The 14,467-nt window shown below is 38.0% G+C and overlaps 1 protein-coding gene across 10 annotated transcripts in view; it reads right to left on the bottom strand.

Moving 5' to 3' along the window:
- Positions 1–14,467, bottom strand: part of skd (mediator complex subunit skuld) — a 57,167-nt gene that overhangs the window by 9,200 nt on the left and 33,500 nt on the right. For 7 of the 10 annotated variants that reach the window (XM_076366956.1, XM_076366957.1, XM_076366961.1 and 4 more), the window contains exons 3-16: positions 9,791–9,959; positions 9,542–9,687; positions 7,770–8,199; positions 6,709–6,858; positions 5,279–5,846; positions 4,992–5,198; positions 3,208–4,920; positions 2,793–3,138; positions 2,098–2,396; positions 1,829–2,020; positions 1,360–1,704; positions 943–1,281; positions 520–804; positions 112–383 (exon numbers count right to left, since the gene is read on the bottom strand). In XM_076366956.1, coding sequence (XP_076223071.1) covers positions 112–383; positions 520–804; positions 943–1,281; positions 1,360–1,704; positions 1,829–2,020; positions 2,098–2,396; positions 2,793–3,138; positions 3,208–4,920; positions 4,992–5,198; positions 5,279–5,846; positions 6,709–6,858; positions 7,770–8,199; positions 9,542–9,687; positions 9,791–9,959 — 5,461 coding nt within the window. The remainder of the gene's footprint in view (positions 1–111; positions 384–519; positions 805–942; positions 1,282–1,359; positions 1,705–1,828; positions 2,021–2,097; positions 2,397–2,792; positions 3,139–3,207; positions 4,921–4,991; positions 5,199–5,278; positions 5,847–6,708; positions 6,859–7,769; positions 8,200–9,541; positions 9,688–9,790; positions 9,960–14,467) is intronic. The other 3 variants (XM_076366963.1, XM_076366964.1, XM_076366965.1) reach the window with 3 other exon arrangements.

Raw genomic sequence — 14,467 nt, 5'->3', positions numbered from 1 at the left:
AACATCGTTGAGTCAAACATAACTCTAGCGTAGTCGCCTGACGTGCAGTCATCAGAAGGCTAAGTCGTTAGCGTATTTTTGGAATAGAGTTTAAAAAATTAATATATAAACCTGAGCACATCGGTGGTGTACTGCGAGTCTAGCGGGTGAGCAGTAAGCGCGCTTTGTTGTTGTAACAAATCGTCACTGTTCTGCTGTATTGCTGGACTATGCAAATGTAAGGCATTCTTCAAGAACACTGGACAAACGCCTTCGAGATGGGGGCAAGCTGACCAAAACCACGGTGGCATACGTCCGGTTGGCGCAGTTGATACTAAGTAACCAAGAGCAAGTGGTTGCTGTAACAGCGTCCCAACTTCCTCTGCCTGTTCAGCAACTGCTACCTGTTTATTCACAATTTCCAAGTTAGGATAATTCTTATAATTTAATAATTAATGCTAAAATTTGAAAAACCTATTTGAATTTAGTTTTGAAAAGTGTATTATGATTCATATCTTTTTCTATTTGATTTCCACTTACTCTGGGTGTGTTACTACATGGGAATGGGCTCCCTGGACCGTCATGATTGCCTAAACCTGAGCCACCGCCATCTCCACCTAAGGGGGATCCTTCAGGACGATGTGGACTACCACTGGGGCTTTGTCCTCCACCAGCACCAGCTTCTGGCCATACATTGAAAATATCGTTGAAATCTCCCATACCTTCCATACCTTCTGGCATGTCATCATTTAAAGCGGAAAACAATTCATCATCCCCTAAATCTGGTCCATTAATATGCTGCTCTTGAAATGCAGTTTGTGATGACTGTAGCAGAAAAATATTAACCTTTAAGACCTCGTTAAGATAAAGCATTAATTTTTATTTATTATTTATGGATTAAATTTCACTTCGTCGAGTTGGTCATTGATCGTTTTATTTCACTCAATCGGAAATTAAACTTGCCTGAGTGGTAGCAGATGTGGGAAAGACGAGAATGTGAGTACACGTGACATCCTGTGGTGTAGATAATTGGCAGTTTACTGACGCTTGACTAAATCTTTCATCAGGTGTGAACTGATCAGCCATCAGTCTCAAAGTTGAATCTGGTTCTAGAGAAACCAAACAGGCGCTGAGAACGCAAGGTGCTGCCGACGGATAAAGTAAACTACATTGGCCACATATTTCTTTCAGATGCTTTGATGCCTTTAAGAGCGCCTTCCTAGATAGTAACCAGCTCCATCCTTTCAATTCGCCGTGTCCAATGCGTCCCACGCGGCCTACTACTAATCTCCAGGGTTGCACCTATACATAAGCAAATATTTTCAAGTTTTCATTTCCATTTTTCATTTCCATTTACAAAGAATATATAAATGTGCTTACGCCCTGAGACATCACGCTAAGAATAAAATCCATTAACTTCTGTAATCCGATTCGCCTGGCTGACGCCCGTTTTCTCCTTTTCCGATTGGGTATGTCAATGTTGATAGTGGCAGTCTCGAATATTTCGCCCCGGTCATCGGTCGCGACTGCTAGCAGCCACGACTGGTCCTCGCTGAGACAGTAGCTCAGATAAAGTACTGCGCATTCTTCTGGTCCAGCAATCCCAAAGGACTCGGGTGCCTCGCTCTTTGCCCGTAGTGGAGCCAGCACATAGGCAGGTGCGTACAACCGGTATGGTGCTCTGTTCCGTTCCTGATGTAGAGTTGCAAGAGTATTACTATAAGACTGAAAATGACCGAGTCACAGGTTGTTTATTTTTGCTATTCTCGTCGTATAAAACGGCACAAGCAACCGGGTGACTTAATGTAAAGAATCATTTGAACAAAAGAAGTAAAAGCTGAAGCCTTACATCTTTACTCTTAAGGAAAAGATCTGCAGCGGCAGCAGTACCAAAGCCAGTAAGACTTTTTACCGTAGAATTGTGATTTAACAATCGGCGACCCTGTAGAAAAACGTTCAACGCTAACGCTCTCATTTCATCCTGAATTTTTCGCCTTTCTCTAGCTCGCCCTAACTCCATTATACTTTCTAAGGATATTAACTGTAAATGAAAATGCGCCATGTTGTTAGGACACAATGTAAATTCAAAATTGAATGATAATGTATATGAAATTTTACCTGAACGTTTATGTTGGATCTAATATTTTCAGGCATACTATTCACCGCTGCTGAGTATGCCCGTAATAAAGCTAAAATTGCAAGTCTTCGGCGATCAGGATCTTCGGGGCCTCCTAGTGAGAAAGGTTCAACCAAATACACTACCACAGCCGGAGGCTCGACTTCCTCTTCATCTGGACCAGCAGAGTTGTTAGTGGGTATTGCGGCAGTTTGAGAAGTTGGTGTTGTATTACCAGTATTGGAATTTGAATTTGTTGCTGTGTTCGATGATGGAGTTTCACTTCTAGGATTTTCTCCTTCTAAAATATTGATTTTTAAATTATTCACTTTATAATTATTATTTATATTAACGAACATATTTCGAGGCAATGATACAACGAGGTAGCAGAATTAATAGCTACACAACAGTTACACAAGAGCAACAGCTACAGTAGAGTTAAGATATCTCGTCTAGTGGTGTGTAAAATAGCCTTTCTTTGAAATAGTTTCCCATTTCAAAGCTTTTGAAGTAGTGAATAGAAGTCTGATTCTAAGCAATCAATTATTTCGAACCCATAGAAGGAGTTTACATTTGTGATTCCATTAGAAATATTTAAGCGGATGTCTAATTAAAATTACTTCTTAACTTTTCTCCCATTTATTACAGAACGTTTTGTATAGTTACCCCCAAGAAAACATCTGACATTAAAACCTACCAACGGGTTCGGGTTTTGTCATTACGTCAGGAGTAGCCGGCATTGTGTCAGTAACAGGAACAGTTGTCTGCTGTTGTTGCTGTTGTTGTTGTTTGTTGGCTGTCTGCAAATCTCCAGGATCTAATAGACTTCGATCTTGTATAACCTGCGTTAAATACGGGGCTAATCGGTGGTTACAGACTTGAGCATATAACCGTAATAGTTCTCCTAATTGATTTTCTCCTAATAATTTAAACCAGTCATCTATCTGTAGTTTGGCTTGTTTTTGCACGGACGATTTACCAACTCGGAGAATACCATCACGAAGTGCTTTCGAAATAGGCGTATGTCTTCCCAGTCGACAGATCTGGAAGGATGTACCGTGTTACATATAAAAACAAAATAAATACATGTTGTAGTAGAATCCAATATTCACCTCGTACGTGGTCGATAGCTCACGGAAAAAGGACTTCACTTTATTGATGACGCAATCACTGTCCGGTGCTACCACTACATAGGCGACATCCCTGGGTCCGGCATACGGTTCCAGAAGCAGTTTTTCCCAGTAACTTAGGGCATACGGTGATAAAGATAACCAGTCTCGATCGTAGCCGACAACCAACGCGGGTATTGGTTGAGGTTCACAGCGATCGTCGGTTCCACGACCGGCTAAACGATGGAACTGTCTCCAGGTAAGAGGACCAGCGACAGTGTATGGTGCTTCCCACATTCGCGTGGTACATTTTTTTTGTACCGCGTCTTGCAGAAGCGGCTGCAGGGCTCTCATCATCCTAACGATATCACCGCTGCACTGAGGACCCTTTGCTCTAAGGAACACCCATCGATGTACACCGTTCACGCGATTAGTCCTTTCGTTGTGCGTACCGTCCATTTTACCCTGATCGAGAGCCGCTAGCGACACTTCATTTCCGTCGTTAAACTCCAACATGTTCACTGTAGGCGCGAGCATAGGGTAACTCTTCATTGACGCATAGATTCTAGATGCTCTGTACAGACTACTCGCGGAGCTTTGCACGATCAAACACTGTTCCCTTAGCAACTCCAACACGTTCGGTGGTATCACATCCAAGCCTTCACATGGTTTACCTCCACCACATGCCACGGCAACCAAAGATGCTTTCTTCTTTTCCGCAGGATCTTCTGCGATACCGGTAATCTCCATTTCGTCCTCGTAGAACAAACCTGCTCGATGGGCTAATCGTCGGTTCACTACCGCGCTAAACCCGCAACTACACCTAATTTGATCGTCATCTTGGAATAGAGCTCCTCCTGACCACGAATGTGTCAGGTAAACTCCTGCATCCGCACCTTTTATGTTGCCAACTACTTTTGGGCCTGCATTGCACACGCAGAGACTGCAACTGTCAAAGTTATGATCGCGGAAAATGTTCAGTGCAGTGTCGCCTAATAGGATGTTTACTATAAGAGAGTTCGATTCTGGAGCACGCGTAGGTCCCGGTGTATCTGCTTCAATACTATTCAGGTTTTTATTCAAATACGAAGAGGTTGTGGATGTTGCCGGGCTTGGTTGATCGTATGGTGGCGGCGGTGGCCTACCAGAAATGGTTGCCGAGCGATAGGGTGCTCCCAGTGGTGCTGGACTCGGTGGGCAAGGTTGTTGTTGAACCGAACCGGGTCTAGTAGGTGGAAGTGGTTTGTCTGAACTGTTGGGTGCTGGATTGCACTGCCAGGAAGGTCTGTATACGCAGTGCGATGGCAGTGTAACGGGTGGTAAAGACTGGCTGGGCAAATTCGTGAGAGGAGCATACTTGGAAGAACCAACCATCTTACAGATGGGTGTAGGCTTGAACACGTAGGACCAATCGTCGATTGGTTCTTCTTGGGGAGATCCCATGTTTGGATAGATGTCAGGGAGATGCCTGAGTGGTCGTTGAGGTACAGAAAGTTCCGTCTGGTCCATTAGGGGGTCGTTCAACTGACAAGGTGAAGCGACCGGATTATGCTCTAAGGATGGTGGTGTCGGGAACATTTTGGACAGTTCTTCTGGTCGTAGAACACCCACTCCACGGTTATTATGTCTATTATTGGCGTCCACTCTGGCTTCTTCGTGTAGTCCACCAGATCTGTTCGATTCCGGCGGAGTTTGTACTTGAAGCTGATTCAAATTCTGGCATATAAAAAGAAAGTTGTATGTAATTTACTATATTTACTATATTGAAACTTGAAAATAATACATACAGTTTCATCGCTAGAAGTATCAGGATCGGAGTTATCAAAGATTTGGTCTAAATCTTTGTAGGATGCTTGAAGACCTTCGCTGGTGAACAAAGATCCCGGTTTGGTAGGATCATCTCTTTGTCGTCTAAGTCCATCGACGCCTGCGCCATTTTCGTCACCTGTTGCGTCGAACTCGTAAGGATCTGTTCTTCTTCCAATGCAATCTCCCTGTTAAAAATCAAATATAATTTTGTAGAATGATTTACACATAATTATTAACATTTTGGGAGAAACCATTGATCACTTACAACATTCACATTTGGTTCCTGTTTTATTTCTAATTTTGGAGTCTGAGATTGAGAAACCTGGGAATTCATTGGTGGATACAAAGTATTGCTCCGCACATTGACTGGACTACTATTAGATTCCTTAAAACGTTTCACAGGATGATTGAGCCATGCTTCTTGCGTAGAGTAATCATAGAGCCAAGGTAATGACTGTTCATTTTCTAAATACATATCCTCACATTCTCTGGAGACTAAGACTGGTCGTTTTAAAGTTGGCCCAGGAGCTGGACTATGCACTTGATTATTGCATGCAGAGGAGGTTGACTTTGGACCTTGCGAAGGGGTTAATGGTGGGGCAGTGTTCGTATGACTGGGTGGTGGTTGAGGACTTAGAGTGGGCATCGTAGGCTCAGCAGGTGGAACAGAAGCTGGCTCGGAATGTGGAGTTGGAAGAGGTGAAGGTGCAGGGGAACCTGGTGAGCCAACAGATGGAACTGGTAGACAATCTCCTCCTGTCGGTGGTCCCCTTGAATAAGAGGGAGGTCCACCTGGTGGTGTACTTGGCGCCTCTGTTCTATTCAATATAGACCTGTTTAAATTAAAGATAAAATTATTTATTCAATTTCATTATTAAAATCTTAAAATTATCACCGTACTAGAAAATACAGGTGGAGATGTCATGATATCAAGTACCTTCTCACATATCGATAACATTTCTCAGCTATTTTACAGAATTTCTAAGCTAGCAAATGCCCCCACCCGTACTCACCAGTATAATGATTTTAATTTAATGAATAAAACTGATAATAATAAGCTGAAAAATGCTAAACAGAAAAAAGATGAGGACAAAAAGCGTAATATTCTACATTTACAGAGTACATGCTGATTCTATAATACCAAAATGATTCATGCAAGATATTCCCCTAGGCGTCTAAAACGTTATGATCTAAAGATCAAATCGGAAATTCTATATTATTAGAATTCATGAAGTTTAGAACTTTCGAAGCATAAATTACTTTTTATCAGGTACGCATACTTACTACAATATATTAATGAGCACATACGTGCAACAGATTCTACCGCTATAAATACGTATACAAAATGTTTATGTCAGCTGTGTCTCTCTAACAGCAATAAATAATAGACTTTATGTAATTCTTTACTCGCACATACTTTGTCAATGATTCCAAGTCCAAACGCAAAGCCACCCCCCTCCGAGAATGATAAAAAGAAGAAACTACACGATGATATTCGATTAATTAATGCGTTATACGTGCATTAAATTTAATTACTGCTATGCCAGTTAAATAGCGCAGCTTCCAAAAGCGATGTGAATTAAAGGATGACGTTATGGCATCATAACGATCACATGAAGTTGGCATTATTGCGGTGATTTATTAAGATATGAGAAAAATGGTTCTCCAGTTGATATCGGGGCAGAAATTACCCACCTGGGGGCATTAGCAGGGACAGAGGGACAAGCATCCCACTGGGTGGTAGAGCGTCGATGAAATGGTACGACCCTCCGTCCACCTTTATCTACTCTCTCCCTCTGAACCTGAGAGGAGGCCAGGCTCTTCCAACCCCCGGGGGTCGTATACCTGCAACCGATGTATTTAACATCTCGTTTTCTCCTACATTTATCTGTTTTGTTTTTTTTTATTATTCCAACATAGAGGATCCTGGAGCAAAAAGTTTCTTGTAATCTATAATCGCTAATCAATTACCAACTAGCACGAAACTTCATTTATATTTTTAGCCTTTGATTGTAATGTTTCGTCCCTTACAATAAGCTTACCAAAGTTCGTCAATAATTCGACACAAACACATCATATTTACAATGGCTATCAGTTTCATGCCTTTAATGTAATTTTATATTACCACGGACTTACCATGTATCTTTCGGAACAAATACGACTGTTCCTAACGGAAGTACTTTCTTTTTTATATAGGACAGTTCTGTTGTACGAAATAAAGTTCTAATTTGGAAGAATCAATCGCATTTGAGCCATCCTCAAAAAAACTAAGTTTACATGCACACGTTGCAACAGCCATTTAATTAAATTACTACTTATGTACTGAAACACTTGAGACCTACGTTTTGTATAATTGTGCTATAACATGCAGACAGAACCAATAATCATTGTGAATAATATTGTCTTAAACGTTATCAGATGAACATAGAATGCAATCGAAAGATTTACTGCTACGATGAGAATACATGTGCAAAGAAAATAATACTTTGGAATATAATAATTATAATGTAATAATAATAATGATAATAAACTAGTATATTCTCTATATAATACTATAATAACACAGGATCGTTTTCATTTCGATAGTGCTATTCTCAGTACTATTACTGCATTATTTTCTTATTTTCAAGTACATCTCCATACTCCCTTTACACGCAAATAATTATTCCAAAACATGTCATTCTTTCAACGGTACTTGAATGAAAGTACAATGCAGTAAAAGTAAATCGGGAAAGTTGTTGTGAATCACTACTCACTTTGAACAGGTACAGGAAGACTTTTGTGTTGGGTCAATGAAGCTCCAGGTTCCTTGTTCGATGGAAGATTCTGTTTTGGAAGCAGAGATCGGTGAACTCAAAGTACATTCTGCCCACACGCGTTCCGGTAGTTCTGTAGCTGCTCGTAATTCCTGTTGACCTAAGAGTGGATGTTCGCAGCTAGCAGGACTGCTCGGTGGAGAAAGAGGAGTGTCGGGTGGAGTATCGTCCATATCAGTGACCAGGACATAACAGGAAGGATATCGCATGCGTACACCTCCAACGAGTACTTCCACCAACGGTGGAAGTCCTGCTTCGATGTTGCTGCCATTGATTGGATAGAAGTGTTTCCATTCCTCAAGGAGTTGACTGTCTGTACGTCCCACTGGACCAGTTAAAGTGCCTGCTAGCCCATACGGAGCTAGAATCACTGTTTAAAATAGGTACATGATTAATACTTGTGTATATAGCAAATCTTACAGAACGTATTACTTAAGACTCAAATTTGATCAACCTCCAATATCACGTGTTTGTGTACGTTGTTTTCTAGAATATTCTATTGAGTGCTCAATATTTTGAAAACTATGTCATATTGCATATTTGTACGATAATATAAATTATAAATTTATAAGGGGATATAACAAAATAAAAGAATCAAAAGTATCCTTGAACCATATTACATCAATTCTGGACTATTTAATAATTTCTCCGAAAAGAATATTTTACGCCATGTTTTGATCCTCTGTTTTGATAACAAGGATAGCTAAAAACAAAACTCAAACTATCAAGTTTTATTCTCGTTCTCGTGTGAAAAGTTTGTTTATTTTTAAACAAATTGTTTATGTTAAATTTATAAACATAATATTCTATAAACACATGATATGTCATATTATAAATATGATTTTGACACAATTAAAAAATGAAAAAGTATCTAATTAATAGAATAAAAATAACTTAGTCCTTGCACATATGTAACAATTCCACAGTTAAACACTTAACTGTTCAAGTTAATTTAAATTTCTTAATTCGCACACTGACCGTTTAAACATATTTTTCTAGAAACATAGAAGATATCGGTTCTTATCACGTTTAAATACAACGAATTCTATCAAAAATTACAAAAAGACATCACCTTTAAACTTCAGCAAGAAGTTTAAATTTTATACAATTTTTCAGCGTCTTTAATATTTTATAATTTTTGTACAACATTCGCAACTAAAAACATCGAAATCTTTGCGTAGGCATAAATTCTACAAACTAGAAAGAACAGAAGAAAACTTGATAAACCAAATAGTCCATGTCAAAGTGGAAAACTCGGTACGAAATGCTTCTTTCCTGTTGGACGGTCCTTTGTCAAGTTAACCTGGATCAAGAACACCTTTGACCTTGTTACTCCTTCTTACACCCTCCGAAGTGAATGCTTTACTGCATTATAATCTTATTTATCCTTCTCATACGTTATCCGTTATCACAAGTGAACTGAAATTTTGGTACCGCACGACCAAGCACTTACAGAATCGGGCAGCAAGTAATTAACACTAGATTTACGGAACGTATCAATTTTACGTATGTTGAATTTTACAAAAATTATTCGATAAATGTTTACGTAGATTCTCATTCATGCAATCACATGAATGTATATCCTAATTGTCTATTTCCAAGTCTCTAATTTCCAAGATCTATCTGAACAAACATCGGTTTCTCTAAGAACGATAGAACTGCATAATAAATGTCCGTAAACCTAATGCTAAACGAATATTTCGAAGAGCTACCTTTAACCCCAGACTGGGATGTCTGAGTACGTTGCAAACAAGCTCTGGTGAGATGCCGAACAGCGGGATGCTGCCTGACATCCACGCTAGCGCACACGGTGCTCTCCCCATGAACGAAGAACGCGAACGAGAATGACAGGTGACAACTGCAAAAGAAAAAACGGGGAAAAATGTAACTGTTAGCATGGTAGAGCAAAGGAGAACGGTAAAAAAAAGGCACGACTGAGAAGTATAACCGCAGGTTCTTACCTACTGCAACGGTGTTTCTCGAAGCCATCGTAAGGTTGCACGAACCACTTTCCTAAGCGAATAAAGTCACGTGACAGTAAGCACCGTTCGATCAAGTTATGCAGAGCCTTGAAAAGAAGTGACCGGCACTCGTACGATAATCCGCTTTCCCAAGAACCCTGTTCACTTTCTGCAATCACAATCGTGCGGGATTAGTCATTACAGGAACATGCCCAAAGTTATCGCGTACGATCGTTGCGTGTGTCGATTCAATGTTTCCGATGATACTTTCATCGCGAAGAATTCCCCTAGCGGAAACGCGACGTTTTTCAGCCAGTTTCCCGCGATCTACTTCCTCCGTCGAATCGAGGCGATGCTCCTTTCCATGAAAGTAACGCGATTTGCGAGCGACGCGATCGCGGCTAGCTGAAAAATCCAGTTCTATCCTCTGTCGTTCGATCGGTCGATCCTCTATTCCCTTTGTCCTTCCTCTCGCCCCACCCTCCTTTATTTCGTTCTTTTTATTTTTGATTATCTTGGGCATGCAACGTTTGATCGTCGTTGGTTAACGGTTCGTCGTTTTGTTTCGCGATCGGTGCGCACTTCTCGCGATGTACAATAAAGGATCTCCGCGTTGCAATGCACCGAGTTGCAGACAAGTACACGGTTCAGCGACCCCGTGCCAGAGAGAAACACGGTCTCGCCGGCGTTACCGCTTCGCTCGCTTCGCACACCTTCTTTCCTCGAAACGAAACCGCACGGAATTTTTTGCGACGATTTTCGAACCGATCCGACGCGGCCGGTTGCGGACCGGTACTATATTTTCTAGGGTCGGAACCCACTGCTATGCTCGATCGCGATTCTAACGGTCCACAATGGATGAGATCTCGAGTTTACTGGCCAAAAGTCTGTGATGCTCCAACGAGTGAAGATATGATCTATTGGTGATAATACAGTAGAACCCCGTATAACGCCGAATTTCCCACGGTACTTTCCTACAATACACCTCACTCTACGTAGAATAGCACAGAGTATTTTGAAAATTTGTGTTAAATTTTCAAATTTTCAAGTTTTCAAAAAAATTCCGCGTTAAAATTTCTTTTTTCGATACTGGTTTAACTTCTACCTTTGCTTGCATTATTTTCTTATGAAGAATATCACTTTTATAGTTATTTTTCAATAATCTTTTAACTGGTTCATAATATCCGATTGATGCAGAAATTCTGACGTTTTGTTATACGTGATTAATAAAAAAATTGTTTTTCTTCGAAACGAATATCTATCTTCAAATTATTGTAACGTGTCTAAAGAATATCTCTTCGTTTTTGCTTAGTTTTGGTTTAGCCAGTGAACAATTGAAAACTCTTCTTCTTGTTTCTTATAAACAAACGTCAAAACTTTTGTATCGATCCAATGGAATATTCGCTAGCAATACCACGAAAAAGTTTATGGTTATCTTATACATAATTACTCACGAATTAACACGTTGAATATCGTGACACCGGTGACTCTTAATCAAACCAAATTACTACAATTCACTCAATTAACACTATCCGTACCATCAGAAATACGGTTACATTTTGCTTATAAAGCGTACTGATGTTTGTAATAATATAGTAAGTGGTATTTAAGTTTTTAATAACTTTTATTTATTTTGATATCATTTCTGTAAGTTTTAGATATGCGCGGTTTTTTATTAGTATTTATATTTATTTATTGTTTCTTAAGAAACTTTTATGTTTATTATTAGTAGATATTTCATTTTCAATTAAACAAATGATTTCATTTTTTTAAGGACTCCGGAAAATTAATTTTTGACCACAGAAACATCGATACTTTTCCACTGTGCAGCCGTACAATGTTCTATAATCTACAATAATTTTCCGCTGTTTCTAAATCCTCTGTCGAAAGAGGTTCACGAACGAAAGCTTAACACTTTCACTGCTAGACCGGCCGCCGTGAAACTGTTACAGGGTTAAAATTCTGACTTCAACGTGTTGTCCGTCGTAAGAATTTTTTGCATATTGTATAGCATTACTTATTCTTTTATAGCGAAGGTAAATAGTATTAGAAATAATTATTATTAATTTGGCATCATAGTTCTTATGCTATACAGTTATCTACTTAGTTACGTCATTGAATATTATTTTGTTATTTGTTAAATATTGGACACCAGTCTTCTTGTAATTGTTTTTAGATAATTCGAAAACTCGGGTCATCGGTGATCATCATCATTCAACGTATTAATAGTCGAACAATGATGGTCCGATAAATTATGGCGCTGGGTCGATACTGATTCGTAATAAAGCTATGTATGAATTAAAATCTTATCTATTCTATCATATTCATACTAAGCACTTAAAATTTTTGTTTGCTTTTTTAGAAAATTTTATTCCTTTTTCTTTTTAAAGTAACAATATTAATTAACCCTTTGCATTCCAAAGTTTTTGTACTAGAAATATTCAACATTCTCCGATGAAATATAGACGATGCTCTTTGAAACTAATTAATCAGAAAACATACATAAATTAAGAAGGAAAGTTATTTTATTTTAATATTCCACATACTGATGCATTATACAAATCTTAATATTATATATAAAACTATAATTTTAATGTATCAAATCAAGTGGTAACTAAGAGTCACCTTTCGAGTACAAAGGGTTAATATATTTTGGCTGTAAGGTCACTGTTTCATTAACACTAGAAAACCACACTCGTCAATATGACGCAATTATTGATATTTTAATTCATATTTATATTATTAATACCTTACGAGTGCTAAATATCTGAAACAATTTCAAAAGTGGATAGTTTCACTTAAATACTACAATGAACAAATGGAAAAAGCGTAAGAAATCTATTCTTACAATTCTCATAGGGATCACATATTAATTACATTAAATGTTCAGTGGTTCTAGCGTTAAATAGTATGTCTTGATTCTTACAGAAGATGCTTCGGTAGTCAACGCATTACAACAAAACAACCAAAAAGAAATGTGCACGTAACCGGTATAACGAGTATGGGAGACAATTTTCAAAATGTGCACACTGTGCCAAGAAGGTTACAAGGTCGACTGCAAACCAGCAAGTGTTGCCGCGCGGGAGTAATACATCTCAAGCTACAAAATCTTGAAAAAACGTATGTTTGAAAAGAAAAAAATCTGCTCTTAACACTTAGACAATTGTCTAAAAAAACTATATTCTTAAATTATATATCCCTTGTTTCCTAGATAATAAAATAATGTAAGATATATCCATTGCCGGTCAAAAGTTTGAGTTGTTTGGTTACACTTGATGTGTAACGTCACAAATTAAAAATTATATACCTTATAAATATATAAAACAAAATAACAAAAATTATACATTTTTATATTTGATTAATACACATATGTCCATGTCCCTTTATTACACGCAAAAATTCTCCAATAAAAATTGTTTCCAAAAAACTGGAACTTTTTCTTTTAATCGATGTATTGTTCCTAAACTTTTGACCGGCAGTGTTTATATATACATGTTAGTTGCTGAAAATTACTCATATTTCATTAGAAAATTATGAATGTATCTAGCGCGACAACTTTTGAGTGCAAACGGTTAATTTTCAATTGCTATGGATGCACTCGGGGTCGTCTGTAATTTTGAGGGTCAGTGCAAACGAATTCGTATCCGTATAATACAGACAAATCTCACGTGCAAGCGTAAACAGTCGTTAAAGTGTTCACAAAACATGTAGACACTGGTTTGTAATCAATAGAAAACATGTCTTTATTCTAACAATTTTCGACCTCTCTATTTTCATCGCATACATGATCGACTACACCAAAATTCATCAGACTATACTAAGAATCATCAAAAATATGTATTATGAAAGTGGCGCAAGTTCATGTTTTGAAAAAATTGTGAAAACGAACAATTTTAATATTAAATCATTTCTGTCTTATTTTAATATATTCCAATCAAAAATTGAACGTCGAGTTAGACGTGGCGTTAGTTACTCACGATAACATGATATCATCATTACTAACTGAATTACAATTGAATTAAATAACGTTGATGGAGGTTTCGAAATGAAAAATCAAGAACACTTTGATTCACAAACGATTGCTACTGTATAAGGTTCTGGTTAATTCACAAAAAGGCTATAATGAATTAATTATTAATTAATTTCTATAATAAATTAATCCTAAGTAAACTAGTTGGAATTTTACAATGGATGAAAAGGTAAACTTTACGAATCTTGAAACAGAAGGAAATGAATTTACACCATTTTCAAAATATTCGATCCATATATGGATATCGTACTTGTTGCTCTATTTCGATCACATAAGAAAAAGAAAACGAAAAAGGGAAATATCGAGTTCGAATTTTCGTAGCCAGCAAAGTGTTTTCATTGATTGATAAGATAACGCAGCATGTAAAAAGTGAATGACGGGAAACGGTACGTTCTTGCGAGACAGACTGTACAGTAGAATCTCGATTATCCGAATCAGTTGGGACCAAGATGGTTCAAATAATCGAACAATGAAATAATGCATTTTTGAAATTTTCACTTATAAATTAAACGGAATGCTGTAAAGTGACAATACGCATTTGTTATATATATATATTTACGGATAAATAGAACAATACAAATACTTACATAATTACAAAATGAAACTTTACGTTTTTTTTTTAGATAAATAGTTTTTTAGCATCATTT

The sequence above is a fragment of the Nomia melanderi genome, chromosome 4, assembly GCF_051020985.1.
Source record: "Nomia melanderi isolate GNS246 chromosome 4, iyNomMela1, whole genome shotgun sequence".
Classification (NCBI taxonomy): domain Eukaryota; kingdom Metazoa; phylum Arthropoda; class Insecta; order Hymenoptera; family Halictidae; genus Nomia; species Nomia melanderi.
Note: the sequence above shows the minus strand (reverse complement) of the source record. Positions and strands in the feature narration are given on the sequence as shown.